Raw genomic sequence first — 25,830 nt, 5'->3', positions numbered from 1 at the left:
CTTCCCTCCTTCCAAATATAGTTGTTAAAAATTTTACTCCTTCGTGGCCTTTTCGGACTACTCTCAGCTTCTACTGATCATTTTCCACATCCCTCTTCCTGTGTGTATCTATGTGGGTTTATCCTATGGAACCACAGGGTGTTGATCCAGCTGGGACCTCTGAGGTCATTTTGTCTAAATCACTTAATAAAGTAACACCCTTCTTGCACATATTATCTCCCAAACTAGACAGTACTTTGTTTTCTGTTTCTTTTGTACCATCCTCCAGGGAGGGGTCAGAATAGCAATCTGCCTATAGTATACACCACTATTTGCTGCTGGCTAACCATTCTGAAGGCACTACAAAAAGCATCAGCGAGGTAGCATTTAGCCAAGAGAAAACACCTGGAAACAGAGAAAGGATCTTTTCTGTAACATTTACACAGGTCTTACCAGCTGTTTGCCCCTGATCACAGCCATGTGCACATTCTTTAGTGATCCATCATCGTCTTCAAACACTTCTGCTGACCACAAAGCGCAATTTACATGTGTCCACTCATTTTGGCCAATGTATAGCAAACGGCCAGCATCCTATGAAATCAAGAGATTTCTTTTTTCTTTAAAGAATATAATGCCAAAGAAGGTTTTCCTTGGTATTAGCTTTATCTCAGTCAAGGTAGTATCAACAGTAATTCTTTAACTTGGGGATGCACGCAAAGATCAAAAGTCATTTTTCGATGTTTGTTTCTACTTCTCACCTTTCTAGATTACCTCTTCCATGGACTGGAAATATTTTACAAACATAGGGAACAAAAACATTAGCAGCACATGGTAAGTTTATGAAAGTGCGCAGTGACTTCTTTAAAACCGTATTTCCAAGCCAGTTCTCTTAGCGTGCGTTTCCTTCTTATAAAACCTTTCTTATTGTAAGCTTACTATGGGCCAGGCACTAAGTAAAGCTTGATGAACATTATTTCCTCTAATCCTTATAAATAACCCGCAGTGGTTACGTGTTATCATTATCCTCATTTTAAAGATGAAACTGAGAGTCAGGGAGGTTAAGCTCCTCGCCAAGGTCAATAAGTAGGCAGCAGAGTAGAGAAATGAATCCAGGCAGCCGGCCAGCGCTGGGGATCTTAACCACTCTGCTATCCTATGTTAAACACAAGCCTTTAAATATGCAACTTACATATTTTATGGACTCTCATAAAATCTTTTTGAGGAATTTCCTGTAGAAATTATGAGACATCAGCAGGTTAATTGAAGGCAAATCATCTTTTAAATGGGGGCGCCTGGGTGGCGCAGTCGGTTAAGCGTCCGACTTCAGCCAGGTCACGATCTCGCGGTCCGTGAGTTCGAGCCCCGCGTCGGGCTCTGGGCTGATGGCTCAGAGCCTGGAGCCTGTTTCCGATTCTGTGTCTCCCTCTCTCTCTGCCCCTCCCCCGTTCATGCTCTGTCTCTCTCTGTCCCAAAAATAAATAAACGTTGAAAAAAAAAAAATTAAAAAAAAAAAAAATCATCTTTTAAATGAAAGAAAAAACCCCAAGTGCCACATGCCAGGTGACAAACATTCGTTAAATAAATGGCACCCAGTCATCAAATTTAGACACAAAGGACACACAGTTCATGTGAGCATCTGCTAAGTAGGACCCCTTACACCAAGGTACTTACATTAGCACTGTCATCACCATACATCAAACACAATGCACACTGTCTATTATCCTCGATGCCTGGGGGTGGATTCAGTTCTGGACTATCTTCTCGACTCCTATCAGTACCTTAGAACCCAAAAGACAACCAGTTAAAATTGGCAATACTACGTCTGATTTCCAGGAAGAAAAAAAAAACCCACTTAGGCTTCAATAGCCTGCAGCTTATAAAATAAACACTTTCAAAAAGTGTTCAAAGTTATGTTATCTCGCCATCTGTTACAGCGGTTCTATCGATTTCTTGTTATCGGTCCAAGCTAAGCGAAAACGACGATTGCGTTACATTTAAGGATGACCTCGAAATTTCTTTCTAATATGCAAGTGTATTAAATTTAGATTCACGAAGTTGATCATTTGCATCTAGAGAGACATGGATAATGACTCATTTGGTGTCTTACTCAGAATTGGTGGTGTAGGAGGATGGAGTGGTGTTGGAGAGTCTGGTTCTCCGGGCCCCTTAGGTTTGGGAGCTGGGATGATTTTCTTCATTAAAGGAGGCTGCTCAGTGTGGCTGTTTTCCTCTCGCTCCTGCCACTGAGCATAATTATGGTCAAGTGAAGGTGGAAGCACTGCGTTTGGTAACATCCCACTGCTGAAAATAATTGATTCAACAAGTATTTATTGACCTCCTACGACACACCTAGAACTACACAAAATTATCAAATTCTTGGCATCATCAGGTTACAGCCCCATGCACGAGCCATTCACAGAATGTAAGAACAAGCCACAGATTGTGAAAACGGCCTACATATACAGGACTTTATTATTTAAAAAAATATATCCTCGATACATGACTCTTGGTGAAACTTCCAGAAAGAAATGATAACTTTATCAAAAAATCAAAAGGATTTAGTAGAATAAAATTTTTAAGTTAAATATGGAGACTCAAGAGCAGGAGAGAGCACCATTTGAACCAAATAAAACAGAACCCGGTTATCACAAGTCCAAATACTGAGCTACATATATAGCACGTGGATTGTACCTACGCCACAAATTAAGCCAAATTCCGGAAAACATAACATATAAAGAAAGAAAAAAAATGGGCAACAGACTATAATAAACATTAAGTATCATCTCTAAAGCAGCATTTAGAAATGCCTCGAAAAGGCATTTCAAATGATTAATTGTTAATATTAAGACCTAGTCTAAAGAAACCTTAATCTAGAAATGTCAGAACTCTCAAATTTCTAGCTGATGAGGAGGAAAAAAAAGGAATACCAAGTTTACTTACTTGCTCGATACTTTATTTGGCTCCCAAAACCTAGACTTTTTGACACTGAACCATGGAAAAACACGTTCCATTTGCTAACAGAAAAATAAACAAACAAACAAATGTAAGCATGTGAACATCCATTTGGAAACCACACGAAAACTAACAACTTCACACCAGCTTCCCTGTCAATATGAGGACGATTTCAGGCCACTAAGGGAAAGATCCATCCACTCTGGCAACCTCACCAATTTCCTCCCAAAGAATCAGAGGAATTAACTAAACCAAAAGATGTTTTACACACATGGCAAAACAAATCGGAGAAGAGAACAAATCCGCTTTGCTCACAGAGTAATTACCCATAGATGCGCATTAAAAACATGAACTATTAATATCATTCACCCGAATAAAGAAGGACTTGACCATGCTGTTGGCTTTTTTAATTTCTGGCTGTCCTCCATCTGAATTAATGGCTGCTTGAATGATCTTCACGATATCATCACTGAACTCCAACTGTATACAAAAACAAAGTATTAATTATTCAAAAAGCAGTGTGGTCTCAAAACCACTTCCTGTTCCCTCCTAAATCACCCAGCACAGAAATCCAACAGAAAATGGACACCCTACTTTAATGCAGTGTAATTTGTCTTTAGCGGAGGCTTTTTGAATTCAGTTCTCAATTAACTTGCGGCAGCCAAGAGAAGCCAGGCTAATAAAGCAAGTATGCAAATAAATTAGCTGTTACCATGGCAAGTTACCCAAATAGGACCATGATTTTTTACTCAGATTAAAATGAATAAAACAACTGAATAGCAAATGTGGACCATGAGATTACAGATGTTCCCGTACGTTCTTTTTATTTTAAATTTTGTAATTTTTTAAGTAATCTCTACATCCAACGTGGGGCTTGAACTCACAACCTCGGAGATAAGAGTCGAATGCTCCACTGACTGAGCCAGCTGGATGCCCCATCAACAAATGAATGTCAAATATGGACCATGAGATAACAATCATTCCCCTACATCCTTAAAACCATACATTTAAAAGACATCTGTCTATAATAAAGATCCTAGACTGAAAGACACGTTATTCAGACATGATTTCAAAAGGGGCAAACCAAGTAACTTCACGTTAGCATGTTCCCACAAAGTTTAAATATAAAAATAATTTTAAGGCACAAATGATTTTCAGCGAACTCAGATGAAAGCCAAAACAGAGAACCGTTCTGAGACACTACCTCCCTGTCTTCTGAAACACAGAGCTAAGAGAGCTCACATATTTTTAGGTATTTAAATCCACATGACGTTGCTAAATATAATACAAACCATCTTTTAATGCTTACTCCCCAGCCTCATCCCCCAAAAGACCCAAAGAAGCTAAAATGGCACTTGGAATGTTGGTAGTTCGTTGGAGAGACATACCACGGATGTGTAACTCCCTTGGTCCATTTTCCTCTTCACTCCTTCCAGATCTAAAGGCTGCTGCTCCTCCTGTTTGCTGACCTCGGTAAGCACCGGCGGGTCAGGACCTTCTGGGGAGCTGCGGGAAGGTATGCTCTCCTCTGTCTCAGGATTTAAGTCTGGTGGCTTGGCAGCCTGTTGCCAGGAAAGACAGGTTTCTCTTACCTGACACTGAAAATGAGGCACCCGTGTAAATTCTATTAAAATTAATAAAGATAGCACGGAAGGATTCCTATTATTAAACCTAAAGAACGTGAAAATAATCAGAGATTTCTTAAATAACAGAAAAAGTAATCGGAACGAGCCAGTTCTCTAAGACTTTGACCATGAAAGTCTATGACTTTGAACTTAGAAGCTTTGCCTGATAACTTCCAAACCTCGCCTGAAAACATAGACACCCTCCAGTCCCTTCTGAGGAAGACAGAGATTGCAAATGTTCCTATCCAAAATGTGAGTTCTATCAAGAGATAAAGCAACAGCCTATCTCTGAGTTCAAGTTATCCATGTGGTTCTTTCAGCATTTTACCTTGAGTTTCTAATGACTACTCTACAGATGTATATAGTTCACGACTAAAATAGACAAAAAGTAGTGATTTACAAATTGTGCCCCGAGGAGCCTAGGGATTTCCCAGAGGGAAAGGGTCTCTAGCCACATGACTATCATCTTAGATCAGGCCCTCAATCTCTCTCTTCCCCAGATTGATCTAACTGCCTCCCAACCACTATCCCTGCTTCTAGCCTCAGTCCTCACCAATCCTTCCTCTCTCTTCTAGTCAGAATCACTTTTTCTCTAAAAAAGCAACTCTGATCAGGTTACTCTTGGGTGAAGCTCTTCATTGGTCCCTCTCAGACCCTTCAGAGTAGAAAGTCCAAATTTCTTATCATAACAGCAAAGAAGTTCCCTAGACAAGGTCTTACTCTGGGCTCTAAAGATTTTCTTTAAAAAAAACCTTTTTTTTTCCTAATGGTTATTCATTTTTGAGAGAGAGAGAGAGAGACACAACAGGAGTGGGGAGGGGCAGAGAGAAAGGGAGAGGAGACACAGAATCCGAAGCAGGCTTCAGGCTCTGAGCTGTCAGCACAGACTCTGACGCGGGGTTTGAACCAGATCACGACCTGAGCTGAAGCTGACCGAGCCACCCAGGCTCCCCGGCCCTGAAGGTTTCCTTAATGGTTGAAAGCCACAACAAGTGACTCTACAAAACTAAATGAAGAATGACGCAAAATAAAATCAGAGCAAATAAACCAACATTCCATCACCGGAGAAAACCCACTTCAGAACAAACTCTTAGGAACCGACATGAGACTCGGGCCTACCTGTCGGTAGCGGAGCAAGTGGCTGGTGGTCCGAGAGTTCAGCAAAGCTGTCAGGACTTGCTTCAGAGAGATCTGTAGCTCTTTTTCAAGGGCCAGTCGCCACTCTGCAGGGTGCCGCTCAGTACAGTTCACACAAGTATAGGCCACGCTTTCTGGCAGATTAGATAGAATCTCATACATCTCATCTGGAAAAACAAAAACCTACGATGCTGAGGTGCTCTGAAGGGTGGCAGACAGGGAGAAGAGGACATTACTCCACTGAATTTAATATAAAGTTGTAGGTTAGGAACAGGAGCAAGACTCTAATATCCCCTAGGAACTGATCCCCACATACTGAGCTCCAAAGGGACGCCAGTAACACTAACCCAGGATTTGGTTACTGGAGGATCGACCGGTTACGGTGCCCACCAAAAGCTAGCAAATGAATATTGTAAATGTTTATGTTCCTGATAAACAAGCACAACTTAACACGACAGTGTTAGAGACCGAAATTATCTAAGTTATTCTAGAGACCAAGAAGGGAAATTTAAAACAACTCTAAGTAACAGCATGGCCGTAATGTTACGTTTACAGATTGCTCTGGGGGCTGTAAATGTACCAAGAAAGAAGAAAACTGTAATAAAAAAAAAAGACTCCAACCTTCTGTACCTGAAAGATTCTCACATTTGGAGTGGACCCAGCGGTCGCACTTCCCACACTGCATCATCTTGCTCTCGTAGTCGTCGTCGTCATAGCACTTGTCACACAGAGGGCAGAAGTTCCCTGTGAGCAAAGCACGCGGTTCAGCGGGGCTCTGGGCCCCGTGCTGGCACCTCTGAGGCTGGGGCTTCTATTTGCCGGAACTTCTTAACAACTCCAGCATAGATCTACGACGGGATGCTCACACATCTGTGCGGCGTCAAGATTATTCTGAGCTCTTAGAACATACCACTAATTCCACTTAGACTCCTTTTCTTTTGGAGTAGCCTCCACATCTAACATGGAGCTTGAACTCACGACCCTGAGATCGAGAGTCACATGCTCTATGGACTGAGCCAGCCAGGCACCCTTATTTAGACTCATTTTTAAAGGTCGTGGGTAGAGTCTACAGACGACACAATAAAAAAAGAATGAAAGAGAGAGTTTTCTCTCTTGAACATTCCAAAGAAATGTCTATATTTTTTAAAAAAGGTTGAGGATATGGGTGTAAAATAACACAGTTAATTTACACCTCCTTATTCCTAGTGATTTAAGTTAGAGCTTAGAGCAGCACTTCGAAAAGTTCAGCACAACATACAACCTTCATCAATTTGTTTTATCCATAATATCCTCTATCATTCTTAATAGACCTAACATTGATTTGCTTATATTAGTAACTTGCTTATATTAGTATAACTTCCAATAGTAAACTTTATATCATTGTTATCCTAAATCAGCAAAACGAGTTTAACGTATTAGTTATTAATTTTTTTCTAGCATATCTATGAAAATAAAATATTTGACTCAATACCACCTAAAATCGCTTCTGAAACAATGAAATGTCTATGTACCTTACTTTCGGAAATAATGGCTTAGAGCATTTCTTTGTGGTTAGTTATTACAACAAGTCCCCTTAATTCTTCCCATATAAGCTAACAAAATATTTCTAGTTGCTGTAATACTCCGCGTAAAGAAAAGAACAAGGCCAGGAATTTAGGAAATGGTCTAAATGGTACCCTTGACAAAATGTGCAAGACTTTGTACTTTACTTCCCTGGAGTGTTCACCTCCAGAACAACCAAATATAACCCCTGAAAGGTGATAAAACCGGCTTTTTTGATGTACCTTTAGCAAAGAGTTTGGCACAGTCATGGCACAGTGAAAAATCATGAGACCACTGTGCGTCCCATCCTTTGCCTGGAGTCGTGGATCCACAGCTCTTGCAACGAACACACTTGGTGCAGATCTGGAAAAGAAAAGAAATTCAATAGGAATTTATTTTTAGTATCTCATCTCATTTAAAAAGATCTCGGATGCAATCAGTTTCCAGAGTGGACTTCTTCCCTGGGATGGCTTTCCTTAATAATGAGACCAAAACATTGTTACAATGACATCCTCGAGCAAGGCTCTCCCTGTTACAAGGTGCACGAGCCCCAGAGCTCCATGCCAGTTCTCTCTGAAACAGCACGATGTGTGCACTCACCCAAACTTTCTTTTTCTTTGTGGGTTTGGTGGGGTAGTTTGGTCCCAGGCACTCAGGGTGATAGCTGTTTCGGCACTTATTACACTCCAGCAGCTGCTGTAGGAAATATAAAGGCAGAGGATGAATAGCTACCAACTTCCAGGTATAAAGTGAGTAGGTCACAGACACGGAAAGCGCAGTGTAGAGAATACAGTCACTAGGACTGTAACGGTGTTGTGCATTGGCAGATGGCGACGACACTTCTCACGGTGGGCACTGTATAATGTACAGAAGTGCTGAATCACTAAGTTGCACGCCAAAAACTAACATAATATTGTATGTCACTTATAATAAAAAAGAAAATTTAAAGGCAAAGGTGGATATCACATCAATTCACTTGAGACACCTATGACTCAGTGTCCCTTTCATATTTATCTGCAACTAAAGTATAGCACATCATGATAACAGTTTAAATTTTCTCACGAACTATTTATTCTCAGTGAAAGCATGCGGATTTAGGTCCTGCGAAAGGTCCTCGGTGATGAATGTTCTTATCGGGTAGATTTGATTTACTTTGGGGGATTTTACCTAATGACAATGTTTTCTCCTATATGCCCCAAATTAAAACACAAAAATAGGCAATGAATTATACCTAAATAGTCATGCTAGACTAAGCCAACAAAGAAAAAATATAGGTACAAAACCCAAAAACAAAAGGCAGAGATGGAGAGAGGGGGTAATCCCCTAAAGAGTTCTATCACTTAGTTTTATACCTTTGTAGCCTGGTGCTGCCTTCCACAGACATGACAGAACTTGCAGCGACGACAACACCAATTTTCCAGCTGGTCCTCCAGAGGGCGCTCGTTCTCCTCTAAACAAAACTTGTGGAAGGGCTCACAACAGACTTGGCAATACACAAACTAGGGTAGATGGGAACATAGAAGTTGTCAAATAACATGAACAAATAGCAACCAAATCCTATCTATATACTTCAGGCTACAGGAGCCCAACATGTTTTATTCAACATATAATCATTCAGCAATGATTATGTTAAAAAAAAAAAAAAAGTCCAATATTAGGCATTGCAGGTGATTCAGGGGACTAAAGTAATAACAGTAGAATTAAAAAAATAACTATATAGGGGCGCCTGGGTGGCTTGGTCGGTTAAGTGTCCGACTTTGGCTCAGGTCATGATCTCGCGGCTGGTAAGTTCGAGCCCTGCCTCGGGCTCTGTGCTGACAGCATGGAACCTCGAACCTGCTTCAGATTCTGTGTCTCCCTTTCTCTCTGCCCCTCCCCCACTCATGGTCTGTCTCTGTCTCAAAAATAAATGAACATTAAAAAATATTTTTAAAGTAACTATATAGATATGTATTTTTTTATATATAATAAATACATTCCCAGATTTAACAGAATGTGGCTAAGTGCCATAAGCAAGCTACGAGAGCTATGGGAAGGGGGAAATGGGGAGGTTTTGTGTGTTTGCAGGGGAGAGGCAGAAAGAGAGAGAATTCCAAGCAGGATCTGTGCTGTCAGTGCAGAGCCCAACGCAGGGCTCGAACCCATGAACCAGGACTTGAACCCATGAACTGTGACATCATGACCTGAGTCAAAAGGAAGAGTCAGACACTGAACTGACGGAGCCACCCAGGTACCCTGGGAAGGTTTTAAAGGTTTCTGACAATACACTAAAGACAGTTGTAAGCTCTGGTTTATCCTTTCCATCTGTAATTTTATTTATTTTTTCTTTTCAACGTTTATTTATTTTTGGGACAGAGAGAGACAGAGCATGAATGGGGGAGGGGCAGAGAGAGAGGGAGACACAGAATCGGAAACAGGCTCCAGGCTCTGAGCCATCAGCCCAGAGCCCGACGCGGGGCTCGAACTCACAGACCGTGAGATCGTGACCTGGCTGAAGTCGGACGCTTAACCGACTGCGCCACCCAGGCGCCCCTCCATCTGTAATTTTAAAATGATATTTTCATATAGGCATTTTTAAAAATTTTGAGTAAGAATTCTATTTTGCTGGGGCACCTGAATGGCTCAGTTGGTTAAGCATCCAACTCTTGATTTCAGCTCACGTCATGATCTCACCGTTCATGAGTTCAGGCCCTACATGGGCCTGATGCTGACAGAGTGGAGTCTGCTTGGGATTCTCTTTGCCCCTCCCCGCTTGTGCTCCCCACTGCCTCAAAATAAATAAATAAACTTAAAAAAAAAAAAAAGAATTTTATTTTGCCATAACAGAATTATTGGGGCAACTGGTCAAGTCTAAATGAGGTCTATAGATTAGGTTAACAGTAATATACCAGTGTTAATGTCCCGATTTTGATAACTATACTGTAATTACATGAGAATGTCCTTGGTTTTAGGAAATACACACCAAAATATTCAGACGTAAAAGGACACGTCTGCAACTTACTCCCAAAGTTTCAGAAAAAAATGTGTCTGCATATAAAATGTGTATACATATTTAACTTCTCACTTTGTAAAATACGGACACACAAAGAGAAAAGGATAAAGCAAATAAAAATATTGACATTTGAGGGGCACCTGGGTGGCTCAGTCAGTTAAGTTTCCAACTCTTGGTTTCGGCTTAGGTCATGATCTCGCAGTTGGTGAGTCTGAGCCCCACGTCAAGCTCTATGTTGGCAGTGCGCAGCCTGCTTTGGATTCTCTCTCTCTCTCTCTCTCTCTCTCTCTCTCTCTCTGCCCTTCCCCTGCTGGCTCTCTCTCTTTCTCAAAATAAATAAACTTAAAAAATTAACACTTGGGAAATCTGGGTGAAGGATATATGGGAATTCTTTGTACTCTAACTTTTCTGCAAACCTGAAATAACACCACCATAAAAAGATTTTTAAAATTCAAATGCCAGAATTCATTAGGCACTGGTTATGTTTTAGGAGTGCAATGCAGGCAGTGGGCTATTCCTTTTCTAATTCAGTTTTTTGGAATCCTGTGGGATTGCTGTGCATAACTACACAATTTAAATTAAAGCAATTATAGTCTGAAAAAAATCGTTTTATCATAGAAGTTGAAGGACTGGTGCTACAAGTTATTCATGTGGATAGCATATGTATGGATGCAAAGTATAAAGATTACATACAAGAGATACAGCGGACCCTTGATGTTACAGACCGAATATTCTTCACTTGCTCTTAGCCAAAAGGCGGAGAATCAATTATAGACTGAATATTCTTTTTTTTTTTTTAAATGTTTTAATGTTTTTTTATTTTTGAGAGAGAGACAAGGATGGAGGAAGGGCAGAGAGATGGAGACACAGAATCTAAAGAAGGCTCCAGGCTCTGAGCTGTCAGCACAGAGCTTGACGTGGAGTTCGAACCCATGAGCTGTGAGATCATGACCTGAGCCAAAGTCGGACACTTAACTGACTGAGCCACCCAGGCGCCCCTACACTGAATATTCTTAATCTCAATGGTATCTAAAGCAACCCCACCACTTAGAACAATATTATAGTTCACGATAGGCACTAATAGATTTGCTTAATGAATGAACACCAGACAATAATGTATAATTTTGCTAATGTATAATTTAACATAGCAAGTGGGCAGGGCTGAATCTCTTAGCTAGTGAATGAGTCTCACAGACTGCTCAATATCCACATTACAATCTGGGTTTGGAATTTCGTTATGATACTAAAATACCTATGTGATAAAGTAATAAGCGAAGGAGGCATTCTGGAATTGAGGATTGTATGAATGACAAACTTCTGCTTTCTATTTAAATTGTGCTTTTTTTTCCTCTCTTACTGTAAAGGTGGCAGATACTCACTGCAAAAGATTCAAAAGGATAAAGAAAAATAAAGAGAAAACAAGTCAACCATAACCCAACCACACTTTTAAGATTTTGATGTAAATCTTTCCACAACTCTTTCTGAATATATTTTTAAAACAATGTCCAAACCAAAATGGAATCACGCCTTACATACCACTTTGTAACCTGCTATTTTAACTCAGTGACGTGTCAAGGACACCTTTCCATGTCAATATCAATCTGTATTATTATGTAGGACTTCATACTTGCCCTTATATGCATGTCCTATAATTATTTTAACCAAGCCCCCGCTCTTTACTGACAAAATTTTGGCTGTTTCCTATTTTTGATTACTATAAAGAGTACTGAAATAAAGTCTTGTATTTATTACATATATAGAGAAAGGTTTATTATATACATGTACGTATACATGTATATATTATGTACATGTATGTTTATATACACGTGTATGTATTGTACACGCACATATGTATGTACACATATACCTATTTGCTGATCTAATTATAGCCTTAAGATAAATGCCTGGAGTACCATTGTTGGGTTAGACAGTATGCTCATTTTAAAGATAAATACGTATTTCCGAACAATCTGCTCAGAAAGAAAGACTGTAACACTTAGATTTCCACCAGAGGAAAGTCCCTATTTCCAAATCTTTTTTTCCCACGTGATTTTTTTTTTTAAGATTTTATTTTTAAGTAATCTCTACACCCAACCTGGGGCTAACACGCAACACAAGCTCAAGAGTCACATGCTCCACCAACTGAGGCAATCAGGTGTCCCTTCCCACATGATCTTTTTAATGCTTAATGTCCAATTTTTGTTCATCAGAAGGCTCTAGGACACCTCCCACCATGTTTATTTCTCATTTTATGAATTACATATTTCTGTCCTTAGCCTTTTCTTTTAGTGGGTGTTGTTCCTTTTTCTTATTAATTGCCAAGAGCTCTTTATAGACAAGGGGTTTTTGATATTCAATATAAGATAGCCACATCTTTCTCTAGAAGAGCACTGTAACAGTTTTTCCATGTTTGGACATGTAGCAGAAATATCAGAACTCTAATAAAAAGAGTGAATTTAAGAGATGAGACCATTAAACTTTTCACACTCAATACTTTTGCTACTCTACTAAGAGGCAGATTCCTTCATAAAACCTCTACAAAATCTTCAAAAATACTTCGGTGGCTGGTTTCAAGAGGAGATACCAGGGCACCTAGAGGCCTCCTGTGGAGCATGCGACTCTTGATCTCGGGGTTGTGAGTTTGAGCCCCACGTTGGGCAGGGAGATTACTTTAAAAATTAAATAAAATTAAAGAGGGGGTAAGCACCTGGTACACGCCAATGAAAGAGAATAAATGATTCTTTCATTACAGCAAAATAATCTACCATTCAACTTTCTGGGGTACCAAGAAGCAGGATTTCTTACCTCTACATGCCCACTGCTGGCACAGAGAAAGCAAACCACTCTGGGGGTTATAGGAACAGAGGTCAGGATTCCTAAGCCTCCCATCTCCCATACATTTTCTGCTTCACAATCCTCCTGCAGAGAGAGAGACACAGGTCATTTATGAAAGTGTTACAATGACACCGCTTTGTAACGAAAGTGAGGATGGAAAGCCTAGAACCAGGGTGACAGCATAGTGTCCAGAATACTTCACTTCAGTGGGTTTGAAAAGAACTGCTGCTTTACAAAATTAGAATCTCAGACACACATGCTGTTAAAAGATACCTTGGGACTGACTTTTCCTTAAAGTTCAGTGGCCCCTGAACCCACCTTCTGATGGTAGTTCTTACTCCCTGACTTGGTGTCGAGTTGCCTTTCTTTCAATACCTTGGGTTAACATTGTTTGTTTTTTTTTTTAATGTTTATTCATTTTTGAGAGACAGAGAGAGACAGCGTGTGAGCGGGGGAGGGGCAGAGAGAGAGGGAGACACAGAATCCAAAGCAGGCTCCAGGCTCCGAGCTGTCAGCGCAGAGCCAGACGCGGGGCCCAAACCCACGAACTCAGATCACGACCCGAGCCGAAGTCGGACACTTAACCAACTGAGCCACCCAGGCACCCCTGGTTAACATCATTTTTCTGATTTAAAGTCCATGACGCTTGATACACTACATGGTCACGAAAACACCTTTACCTTAAAGTCCACTCTGATCCTGTGGACTCCGTCTGCTGGGATTTTTTGCTTCGAACTATTGCCATTGGAGAGAGTGCTGAGGATGTTCAAAGTGCCTGTGTTCTCCTGCTTACTGACTGGAGGTGGCTTTTCCTACAGAGACAGAAGATGGATGAAGAACAAAACCACACCCTATTTGCCTTTGCCTTCGTAACAGATAACGCAAATGACAAGTCTAACAGATCTACAAAACACATCTCCACGGAAGTACCCTACAGACACAGAGAGTCAATCTTCAGATTCTTTTCTCCAGAAAGGCATTTTACATATGTATTACAACCCGAGAAGAAGAATTCCAGGACTCTCCCCTGTGGGTTCTTGTCTTGCTTCTTCGTGGTCCGTGACGCCGGCCGAGGTTGTTGGCACAATGAAACGGAAGTGACAGCACGGGAGCAGTTTATTCTGCCATTTTTCTAGATCTTTGAGTTGCACATCAAATGTGGGGCCGATCGCTCCACTCCTGTTTAACCCGCCTGGGATGCTCACAGAAGCGTTCCCAGCTCTGTGATCATCAATTTCAATTTGTCAGTATGACCATGCTTGATTATCACTACAGTCAGAAGCCAGACAATGACCTTGGAGTAAGGCCTCCTAAGACCCTGGCATCTGCCCCTCTTTGGCATTGCTGATACTCTTCAGAGTATCAACCAGGAAGTTCATACACGCCATTATGGTGGCACAGAGAGACAGCAGAAAGAGCCAGAAGATTCTTGAAGACCCTTCTCTCTCCATACAATTATAACAGCGTAGACACAGGGAAGGGTGATAGTTACAGACAAATGTCACTAAAGGATGCTGAAGGCAAAAACAATTACCCTAAAGTGGCCTGCGACATAAGCCTAAGCATAGAGGACCACGAAGAAGGGGAAAGGAACAAGGGGAAAGAAACAAAAAACAAAACGAGTGAAAGCCTAAACCTGAAGTTTGTCTATTTTAAGAAAGTCCACTGCCATCTTCCTAGAAGCAGATACGCGGTTTCATTCACGCAATCACGTAAATGCCAAGGACAAGACTACTGCCTTACAGGATGGAACACATCCCCGAGCAATGGCAGAGAAACGAATCTCTCCTCACCTTTTCTTTTGGTTTTTGTTTTACAGGAATACTTGGTCGAGGAGCCACTTTTTTCTGCTTGCTTTGCTCTGGACCTGAAGAATTCAACATAAATTACAGTCAGTGCTAAATAGCAACGACCACTTTTAGGACTTACTGGCCTGTGAGGAAAGGGGCATTAGAAAACACAGGAAACTATTGAAACTCTGGGCTTTAAATAGGAAATGAAGACAATACCTCCGACTTAACTGGGTTTTTTTGCTTCTATTTCTCTATTGTTCTGTAAACAGGTTAAAAGAGAGCTAATTTTTCTGAATTAAAGGCTTAAAAATATACACGTCAGGTTTCCACATGCCGTTTAAAAAGACAGAGGTGTTGTTCTTCTGGTTCAGCTATTCCTCCTTGCCTTCCTCACTCACCTGATTCTGGTGGTGGAGGCTGCTTTTTCTTGGGCTCGCTAGGAGTGGTCTTGGGAACTTCTTTTCTTGGCGGTGCTGTGCTTGGTGGCTGTGGGGGGGTGACTGGAGGCGGCTGGGAGACCTGCTTGCCGGACTTCCTGGAAGTCGGGGTGGTAACTTGTTTGGATTCAGGTCCTGGGGCAGAGGCATTCCCTTCTTCACTCTTTTCCTCGACGGGCTTTCGAGGGGGTGGTTCACTATTGCTTTTCTTGGGGGCAGGGTCCTCTCTTGCTGCCGGGGTAGGCTTCTGACCACAGTCCACCACATTCTTCACAACACTGCTCTCTTTGCTCTCTTTCTTTTCACTGGTCTTAGACTTTTTCTCTTTCTTTTTCACAGCTAGGAGGAAACACAAGAGTATAAGTGAGAAGAATTTTACTTAAGACAGAAGTAGAGGAACGTAACGTAATCTTATTCTCAGTTTCCTGCAGCTGAAGTTGATGCTGGAAGGCTCATGCTGGTCAGGTGAAATAGGGGTACTTTTGTTGCTCTAGGAAATGGAATGCACTGTGATTTTTACAGGAATTAATTTTTTTTTTTTTTATCATGGAAAATTTCAAGGTAAAGGAAATAATAAAATGAACCCTCATGTAACTACCATCCAGCTTCCACAAACACCAACTTGCTGGGAAAGAGCGGTACTTAAACAACAACAACAACAACAACAAATTAGCATTCTCTTTACGCTAGATGCACATGATTGTATGGCATTAAAGCAGGAAGCATTTGGGGAAGATCTTTCTACAACACTACCTTTTGCTTGCTTCTGAAGGTAGGCTTTGGAAGGCATCCATTGTAGATTCTGACATTTTCTCATCCTAGGATGACAAGGGATATCATAAAGTAAACTACATTTAGAAGAAGAGCAGTTGAAACAAGTGTCAATTGGCCTACGAGAATCAGTGAACCTTTCTTCAGGTTCATTTTGAGAGTTGAAAAAAGGCACTGTTGATTACTCAGATTCAATCCGAGCCTTTGAATGCTTCAATCAGCAATTTTACCTACCTGTAGGCTCTAAAAGGAGCAAGTATCAAATTATTTTTGAAACGGACTCAAATTTCTTATAACCTAGTACTGACCAGCACCACACACAAAATGATCAGCTGGTATTTCTTGTAGTCAGATCGGTTCTGCTCCCTTAGGAGATTAATATTCATATAGTAATCTAAATACAAATGGACTGAAATTAACCAACAAGTCCTCTGAGACTACAATGCTATAGGTCTATCTCAGGGCTTTGTATATATTCCACCCCTCAACTTAGTGAAACTGAAACTTAATTTGAAGTCTAAATCCATGTCAACCCCTAAATTATAGTGCAGGTTTATCTTGCAGTTGTGTACCTTTCTGCTGATCAGTGAATTATCTCACTTCTTTCTACTAATTGGACGGAGGCAAGATTCCTGCTTAAGGACAGACTAAACCAAAGCGCCGAACTACTTACGGTCTCCTAGACACTGTCTCCCCTGAAGTACTTTCTCCCAACCACGTTTTCTATAAATCCCTTTCGTGCTGCCATTCATTCAGCAAATACCTACTGCTAACATCTCCTCCTTGTCTGGGCACTATACTCCTTATGCTCAGTCACCAACATTTCTGTCTGTGCAAATGTCTCGATTCGCTTCAAACAAATTATCCCAGACAGCAGAAAGTGCATCCATAAGCTGACTAAAACAAGGGGGAAAAGATCGAGTAATCAAAACTTTCAGATCAAAAATTCCATGTGCATGAAAATATTCCAGGAGTTAGAAAGCCAAGAGTTTCATACTAACATATCACCACAATTTCCTGAATGCCGTGATATCAGTTGACCTGAAAATTTATACAGATGATATTATAATATATATGTAAATTATATATAAATGATAGATCGAGTATATGTAAATATTACATATATATGTGACCTATATATAATTTATACAATATATAAAATATAAACATATAATTTATCAGGTTTTTTTCTTTTCTCTTCTTTTTTTAAGTAGGCTCCACACCCAGCGTGGAGCCCAATACAGGGCTTGAACTCACGGCCCTGAGATCAAGACCCAAGCTGAGATCAAAAGTCGGACGCTTAACCGACAGAGCGGCCCAGGTGCCCCATAAATTTGTCAGCCCGTGTGGCTATTTAAATTTAATTAACATGAAATGCAATTAAGTATGTAGTTCCTGAGTTACACTAACCACACTTCAAGGGTTTTACAGCCACGTTTGGCTAATGGCTACCATACTGAACTAAGCCGAGAACATTCCTACTGCAGCGGGACATTCTCCTGGACAGCACTGCCCCAGACTATGTCTTATTGAAGGGCAGCCCAAACCTAACCACGTCACAAAATCCAACTGGGCAACTTAACCTTGCACCTCAAGGGGACTCATTACCACCACATTCAGTTTTCTGCTGCGTCCCTGCCACAAACCAGGCATAAACACACAACCTTCACGGCTGAGAGGCCACCGCCTCAGAGTAAGACCCCCACTCACTTGCAGCACTGCTTCTTTATATTTCGGCCACCAAACTTGGGCTTGTCTAAGCAATTAGTACAAACACCACAGTCCTCAGGCACCTGGCAGCCGGGACACTGCCCACACCGCCTGGACCGTCGTCCTTTCTTTACTGGAGGTTCCTGAGGCGCCTTGTTTCTGGTAACGGGTTTAATTGGTTTGATGGGTGGAGCAAGAGGTTCAGCATCTTCTGAGCCAGCAATTGATGACTTGTCTGTTAAAGAAATGGGGCGTTAGTTATCAGGGAGTATCTAGTTCCTTCTTGGGAGCAGAGGGGGGGTCCTCAAAATCCACAGATGTTATTATATACACGCGAGCCTCATTTTAATTGGGACTCCAAAAATGAAATGTGTCATAATAAAAATATCCCATCATGGATCATTCTTTAAATGCTTAAAAATGTCTATACCTTACAGCTTGATGAAAGCAGAAATCCAAACACTGAGAACACAACACAGTCTAACTTAAATATGAACTGAGTGCTTCTTAAGATTCTCTAAACCTCTACATTTTATATGAGCAGTCACCCAGCATCTAAATGCAACCATGAGAATGTACCTCAGACCTCCAACCACGGGGCATGTAACTAAGTGACCAAGGGCCCCAACTGCCGTGCTCTGAAATCCAGTGCATCACAGAGGCCACACTTACCATGAGGGTCTCTCTTAGGTAGTGACCGAGCATGGCAGGGACACTGAGGCGGGCTGGTCCTGGGAGACACATAACTACTCTGACAGTCCACTTCTGCCCAAGGACTCCTCGACAGCCTTGCCAAACTCTCTGGGAAAACAGTCTGGGAAGATTCTGTCCAACCCTCCTCCCCTTTCTCTTTCATAGGGATCAGACTTGCAAAGCTGTCTGATAGTTCCCCCAGCCTTCCCCAGCTCCCTCCCCGTTTTTTCTCTCGGGCCATTTTCTCTAGTATAATCCTTACCCACTGAATGCACCCTTGCCATCTGTTTTTTGAAGAAACCCAGACTAACACATAATGCTACGAAGAGCCTACTAGGCGTCCCCAGAATGATCAGCAAACAAATCAAATGTCTGCTTAGACTCTGAGGACGGCATTCCCTGACCTACCGTCATTCCCCATGGAAGACAAAATCTTTTCTCGTTCTTCCCATGGTAAGGCACTCAGGGTGGGCATGTCATCAGGAAACACAGCTCGTTTTCGGCCAAGGGCAACAGCAGCTCTTCTGCAGACATGTTTAATGCGGGGTCCTCGCACAGAGGTCTCTGATGAATCACTCTCTTGACCCTGAATAAGAGGCATGTCAAAACAAACAACAGCAACCACACATGTTGAAAATGTAATTAACTGAAGCCAAGGTAGACTCGTTTTGCTTATTACAATCTAAAATCAACACATACAACCCTAGTTATTCCCAGCTGATAAGCCATGACAATCTGCAGAAATCGACTACTTCCGTATCCTAAAACTGGCAGCAAAAAAAGGGGGTGGGGCTTTAAAAAACAAAAAGCCTGGGGCGCCTGGGTGGTGCAGTCGGTTAAGCGTCCGACTTCAGCCAGGTCACGATCTCGCAGCCAGGTCACGATCTCGCAGTCTGTGAGTTCGAGCCCCGCGTCGGGCTCTGGGCTGATGGCTCAGAGCCTGGAGCCTGTTTCCAATTCTGTGTCTCCCTCTCTCTCTGCCCCTCCCCCGTTCATGCTCTGTCTCTCTCTGTCCCAAAAATAAATAAACGTTGGGAAATAAATAAATAAATAAATAAAAATAAAAAACAAAAAGCCAAAAAACCCCAGAAACTAGGGATGCCTGGGTGGCTCAGTTGGTTAAGCGTCCGGCTCTTGATTTCAGCTCAGGTCATGATCTCAGTTTGTGAGATCCAGCCGAGTCAGGCTCTGAGCTGACAGCACAGAGTCTGCTTGGAAGTCCCTCTCTCTCCTCTCTCTCTGCCCCTCCCCTGCTCATGCTTTCTCTGTCTCTCAAAAATGAATAAATAAACTTAAAAAAAAAAAAAAGGAACTAAGTTTTTATTCCCGATTATACTACTGCTTTAAAGTTCCCATCAAGTTCCCATCAAAATTCAAGCTGCCAATCTATATTATCAAAAAGTTTGGTCTGCAGTTAACAAGGCTTATCCAATCACAGACTATTTCTTCTATTTCCCTGATCAACAGAGGGGTAGGGGGAACAACTTACAAATGTACGGATACAAGGCCACAGCTCTAAACAGAAACGTCTCGCGCTTTAAAGAGCCACTGCTCCTATCACTAGGAGGCCAACCAAAAACCATCCCACACGGTGTCAGAAACAAATCCCATCGTGTTCCCGCTAGAACTCTCAACTGATGAAATTGCTAAATGTCAATATGGCCCTTGGCTGAATAACATGAAAAACGTAAGTGTGTGGCCGTCTAAATCTAACTTGGTGGGTTGGCATAAATATGTACCTACTACATGGCAATTTTAAAAAAGAACCTGAAGATCGGTGGGTCTTCTCTCAAAAGGCTGGTGCCTAAGCTCACTTTGTGAAAAAAATAGTAAAACATAAAAAATTAATAATGCTGTTCTCTGTAAAATTTGTCTGTCATCATCTTAACTAACTGAATCCTACAGCTCTAAGGCTACGCGCTTCTCATTTGTATTCCACAAACGCCCTATTATCTGTTGCGCTAATCACTCAGTACTCAGAGGAAGAGAATCCCCCCACCCCCGTTTTCTGTAGTAAACAATAGTAAAACAATTTGAGTACAAAAACGCACCTTCAAAATTAAGTCACAGATTCCATTACACCAAACCCATTAAGCACAAACAACTCAGCATTCTGTCAAGTGGCCCCAAACTGCCTTTCAGTCTTAATTCACCACCTTCCCGTGTGTACCAGTCCGGCGATCCGCCGCTGTTCCTCTTCGTACTTCTGCCTCTCTACCCACACAGTGCCCTCTGTTTAGAATGTTCTCCCCTCTCATCTCCTACCTATGAAAATCCTACCAGTCCTTGAAGGACCAGTGCGAAAGCCCCCACCTCCTCTGCCCTTCTCCTGATTCCCGTAACTAGATGTCACAGAAACCCTTCGCCTAAAACTTGCTCATAGAAGGAGCTGTTGACTTTTAACAGGCAAGATGGAAAAGAGTACCTGTGCTTTGGGCTGGTCAGTTTGTTTAAGACTCTTACTCTTCTCAATCTTGCAGAGCTGGGCTTTGGCCTTTTTTAGGAGGCTGGCAACCCTCTTGTCCGTCATTGGAAGCTTGTCTGCCTGAGCCAACATGGAGCCTATGGAGGAAGTGGAATGTTTAACAGTGCTAGATGAAGGAGTGGAAAGGCAGAGGGTTTTCTCCTTCTCCAGGGATGGGGCAGTTGGGCCGAGGTCCAAGTTGTTTTTTTCCAGATTTCCTCTCCCCTTCTTTAGAAGTATTTTGGTTTTGACAGCTGTTGTGTCCCCAAGAGTCACGGAGGCCATATCAGTCCCAGAATCAAGCGATGAAGACTTCTTCCGCCCTGTTGCTTTTTTGGCGGAAGATGAAGTGGCAACATCTTCACCGACGGCCTTCTCTTTGGAAACCCTACTCACAGGATACAATGCAGAACTACTCTGAATCTCTGATCCCTTTTTCCTTTTCTCTTTCCTTGACTCCCGCTTATTCTCTTTTTCTCTCTCCCGGTCTCGCTCTCTACTCTTGTCCTTCTCCACGCTCTTGTCAGCATCTCGATCTTTGGACAGCTCCTCAGGGGCCTTGTCTTTATTTCTCCCTCTCTCAGTCTGAGAGCCTGGGGTGAACCAAGGGAAGAGAGGAGAGGGGCTGCTGGATGAAAACGGCTCTGCCGGAGCACTAGCCTGCTTCCTTGGTCTCTGGCTTTTCTCCGCAGACTCCCCAGACTGAGTCAGGGAATGAGAAGGAAAAGTAAAAGTTGGGTTTAAGGCACTAGTGGCAAGAGGACTAACAGATATGCTTAACGAGGAAGAGACAGAAGACGGCGGGGTGAGAGGTGACAGCTCAGCAGTGCTAAGCCTTCCGCTTCTTGTCCTCATGGAGTGAGAAGGAGATCTTGGTTCAGATCGAATGGGACTAAAGACTTTCCTTTTCCTTTTTCTGTTGGACACTCCTGAAGAAGACGTTCCAGCAGAAGTCCGATTACTAGGCAAGGTTACAGACTCAAATATTCTAGAGTGAGCCTCGCTTGGAGTAAATCTGGGAGCTCTCAGAAGAGGGCTCCTTTTGTGCATATCGAACCTTGTTCCGGAGTGGAGCGGTGAAAACAACCGGGCTGAAGCAGCAGTACCAGATGGAGAGAAACCCGATGCGAAGCCAACGTCCTCAGGAGTCAGCGGAGGGGGTCGGAAATTATCAAATATGGGTTTGCGAATAAGACCTTCTTTGGCATACTTTGCTGAGGAGAAGTACTGTGGCTCTGACCTAGAATGCTTTAAAGAGGTCCACCTAAACGTCGGTTCTCGCAAGATCGACTTTCGCTTCCCTTGCATGGGAGCGGCAGAGGCAGGCAAAAACGGTGATGCTAAGGGGATGGTGGGAGGCATGAGCCAAGGTGTGTGGTCAGAGATGCTGGAGGCCGGCTGCAGCGGCGGGGGTGGGGTGAGCAGGGGCGGAGGCGGAGAGGAGGAGGGCTGCTGCTGGGGGGCACTTTGCAGGGTGGACAGTTTTTTCGTTGCTCTCGACCCGAAACTCCTCTCGGACACGGAATACCTTCTGCTCCTCCTGTCGTTGCCGTCGTTTTCTGGGGACTGGGAAATAGGCAGTGGGGTGTGAACTTCGGGGGTATCGCTCCGCTCTTCAGGAAGTACCTGGATCTCCTCCGAGGCCTGAGAATCTGTGGAGGTATCGACGCTGGGGCTACTGGATCGGGAGGAGTCCGAAGACATTTGAGAGGAGTGCTGAGAAGCCGCGCTTGATTTTTCAGAAGACCCACAGGACGTGGCACTGAATCTGCTGTTCGGGGTAGACTCGAGTCGGGCAATTTTAATTGGAGGGTCATAATCCTCATCCTCTATGAACCGCCGAGGGGTTTTAATGATGCGCGAGGAGATGGCACTGACGACAGGCATAATGAACTGCCGAATGTTCTTGACCTGTGTCTTCACCTTTCTGCCTTGCAGCTGGGCCGCTTCTTTCTCGATTTTCTTCTGAGCCCCCTTTTTCGCCCTCTGCAAGAGCTGCTTAGCAATTGTCGCATCTGTCCTTTTAGAAGAAGGAATAATCCTAACCGGCTTAATCCTTCGAGGGCTTTGTCTGACTACTGTCTTATCTTCTTTTGTGAGTGGAGGTGTTCCTTCCTTGTCCTTCCGGACCTTCTGGGGCTTTTCCAGTTCAGAGTTAATGAGGAGGCCGGAAGGGGTCTTTATCCTTTCGGTGGATGGAGGCCTTCCTCGCCGTCGGACAATCTGTACCCCCTTCCTTCCTATTTGAAGCTTCCCTGTCTTAAACTTAGACTTGAGAGGAGAGAGTTTACCTGCTCTTAATTTTTTAATCTTTGTGGCTTGCTGAAATGTAGCAGAAGGTGTCCGTTTAATCTTTTTCAAGCTATCTTCTTTGCTTCCCTTTGGTAGCTCTGAAATGTCCTTTCCGTGTGTTATTTTGATTTTTACTCCAGGGAAGGTGGGGGGTCTTCCTCTCTTCTTTTCTATGCTTTTAGAATCTTTCTTCTTGATCTTATCTCCAGATTTGGTCTCCGATTTATTTAGAGGGGAAAACACAGACGGATCTGAGAGGAGAGCCGAATTCCGGTCAGAGCCACTTCTGGGTCTCCCGCGAGGCTTTCGAGGGCTAGTTTTAACTGTGTATAAAAATTAAACAATGGAGAGCATATATTTAGCTTTGTGGTTCAGGTCGCTACTAAGCTGAGTACACTTTAGCACAAGTCATTTTGTACGGACCTCTAGCTGGGTCTAGTGAGTCAATAAAACACCTTAATTGGGTTTAGTTTCCTTCCAACAAAAACTTGCCTCAAAGAAACCAAGTAAATAACATTCCACCTAGAACATTTGACAGAAAAACTAAGATAATGATAAGAGATTTTCATTAATATGCAAAACGAATTTTCCTACAACTTCAGGTGAGCAAGGAGGTTTTTTTTAATTAAAAAAAAAAAAAAAGGTTTAAAAAAAAATTCTGCCACCTTTTCCGTGTCCTAGCCTCTAAGCTTAATATTTGAGAACATGTTTGTAGAAAGTCATCCCATCTTCTCAGTGAAATTTTTGCTTTAATAAATTTGAACAAGGAGCTCTTCAATCAATAGCATAACTTCCGTAGGGAAAACACCTGGGCAGCTCGGCTTCCTACATTTGCAATCTGTTTTGTCAAAGTAAACTAAGAAAGCTTCACTAGATGGAAAAATATTCATTCTGGAGACATCAGAATAAGATCACTGAACTCAGCGGCACGTGAACTAATGAGTGAAGGAAGATGATGATGTGTCCATTAATCTATTCCCCTACTTACAGGTTCTTGAAGTAGTTCGTCCCAAGTGACAAAAAAGATTTAACTCTAGTTGATGTCAAAAATAAATCAACAATTTCATAAATCAGACTTCTTCTATTCTAACTAAAAGGAATTTGCCAATTTATAAATCAGCTCAATTTGCCACTTATCAAGAGACGTGAGAAAACAAGGCTGTTTTCGAAAATTCTTTGTTTATACCTATATTTTCTAAATGTATTAAGAGTTTCCTGGTCTATCACATCTTCTCCTCCCTCGTGACTTTCCAATGTTTTATATGACAACATTCTTCTGAAACGAAAATCTCCCCTAACAGGCAGCAAAAGAGATTCAGGCCAGTATGATGAGCATTTGAGACTACAGGACCAACTTTCTAACAGAACAGAAATCAACAAAGGTCTCACTGCTGGGCTTTCTAAATATAAATGCTTTTTCTCACCAATTAACTTGCAACTTCCTTTTTTAATACATTAAGAATTCACAAATCCATTCTCCATATATACTAACTACAACAAAAGTAATGGACTAGGGGACAACAACAAAAAGACGTTTTCATTTCTTAAATAATGAAGTATATTCAGACGGTTTAAAACAAAAACAAAAACAAGACAATATTCAGGGTAGACTGATAGCCAAGTGGGGGGGGGGGGAACCATTAAGAAATGGTTGTGAATTCACAAAATAAACTTCTACCCAGAAGTTTATCACAAGATTCCTTATCATCATGGTAGACTTAAACCTGGCCACTCATAGAGCTTTATTGATTCTGAAAACCTCTTCTAACCACTTTTAAAAAGAATTTTTTTAAATGAACAAGTGAAAAACCAGAACAGAGAGAAGCTCAGTCCTGTTGCTGATTTCCACAAAACTCAACACACACGAAGGAGTCCTAAGTCGGTTATGAGCAACTGCGTCGTGTATTTTCTGGACCTCATTTTGTCATCTATAGAGGAAGGGTTCGACCAGATGGTCTCTAAAATCATGTTCCTATAGGAAGTTTTAAGATTTCATCGCAACTTAAGGAGAACATGGCTATGGTGTAAGTAGCACAGATCTCGTGATACTGCTGGGTAACTCCTCCCAGCTGGGATGGCCATACTACCACCATTTGGGAAAAAAGAAAACTGTCAACTTACGCGTTTGAAACAAATTACGACACACATACGGTGAGTCTTAGATGAAACTCAAATGCTAACTAACACACATGACAAACTAAGTCAGTGTCAAAGAGCAAAACCACCTAAGAACATCATATTTAACTAGACTGTCTACCCAAATCAGAGCAAAGAAAACCAAACGAGAAGTCAGAATGGCAGCACAGATGGGGAATGTTTTTTTCATCAAAAGACTCATAGCCTTCTCCTATACAGAATGGAATTCTGCAAGCCATTACATGTTATTTCCACCGAGGATTGTCTCTCAGGAAACTGCCATAAGTCTAGAATTTCAAGACATTCTAGATATTTTCTTGGCGAGAACAATGACAAATATTGCTTATAAATGGAAACTTATTTATGGAAAAATAAAAATGATACCCCCATATCATTTCTATTTTATTTTAATACAGCCTTTGAAGGATCACATAAAATAGTTTCATACAGTGCTAATATTTTGTTTTTATTT

At 42.0% G+C, this 25,830-nt stretch overlaps 1 protein-coding gene across 1 annotated transcript in view; it reads right to left on the bottom strand.

Annotated features, from left to right (window-relative positions):
• KMT2A (lysine methyltransferase 2A) overlaps positions 1-25,830 on the bottom strand; it is an 85,100-nt gene that overhangs the window by 30,510 nt on the left and 28,760 nt on the right. The window contains exons 4-22 of the mRNA XM_040483191.1: positions 20,892-23,545; positions 18,875-19,052; positions 17,774-18,008; positions 16,046-16,110; positions 15,254-15,631; positions 14,856-14,929; positions 13,743-13,874; positions 13,033-13,146; positions 8,588-8,734; positions 7,836-7,931; positions 7,478-7,598; positions 6,324-6,437; positions 5,676-5,860; positions 4,320-4,493; positions 3,301-3,411; positions 2,920-2,993; positions 2,087-2,280; positions 1,651-1,757; positions 433-570 (exon numbers count right to left, since the gene is read on the bottom strand). Coding sequence (XP_040339125.1) covers positions 433-570; positions 1,651-1,757; positions 2,087-2,280; positions 2,920-2,993; positions 3,301-3,411; positions 4,320-4,493; positions 5,676-5,860; positions 6,324-6,437; positions 7,478-7,598; positions 7,836-7,931; positions 8,588-8,734; positions 13,033-13,146; positions 13,743-13,874; positions 14,856-14,929; positions 15,254-15,631; positions 16,046-16,110; positions 17,774-18,008; positions 18,875-19,052; positions 20,892-23,545 — 5,291 coding nt within the window. The remainder of the gene's footprint in view (positions 1-432; positions 571-1,650; positions 1,758-2,086; positions 2,281-2,919; positions 2,994-3,300; positions 3,412-4,319; positions 4,494-5,675; positions 5,861-6,323; positions 6,438-7,477; positions 7,599-7,835; positions 7,932-8,587; positions 8,735-13,032; positions 13,147-13,742; positions 13,875-14,855; positions 14,930-15,253; positions 15,632-16,045; positions 16,111-17,773; positions 18,009-18,874; positions 19,053-20,891; positions 23,546-25,830) is intronic.

This window comes from Herpailurus yagouaroundi, unplaced genomic scaffold (assembly GCF_014898765.1).
Source record: "Herpailurus yagouaroundi ecotype Mexico unplaced genomic scaffold, PumYag 161, whole genome shotgun sequence".
In the NCBI taxonomy this organism is placed as follows: Eukaryota; Metazoa; Chordata; class Mammalia; order Carnivora; family Felidae; genus Herpailurus; species Herpailurus yagouaroundi.
The sequence above is the reverse complement of the archived record's forward strand: the minus strand, read 5'-3'. Positions and strand labels throughout refer to the sequence as shown.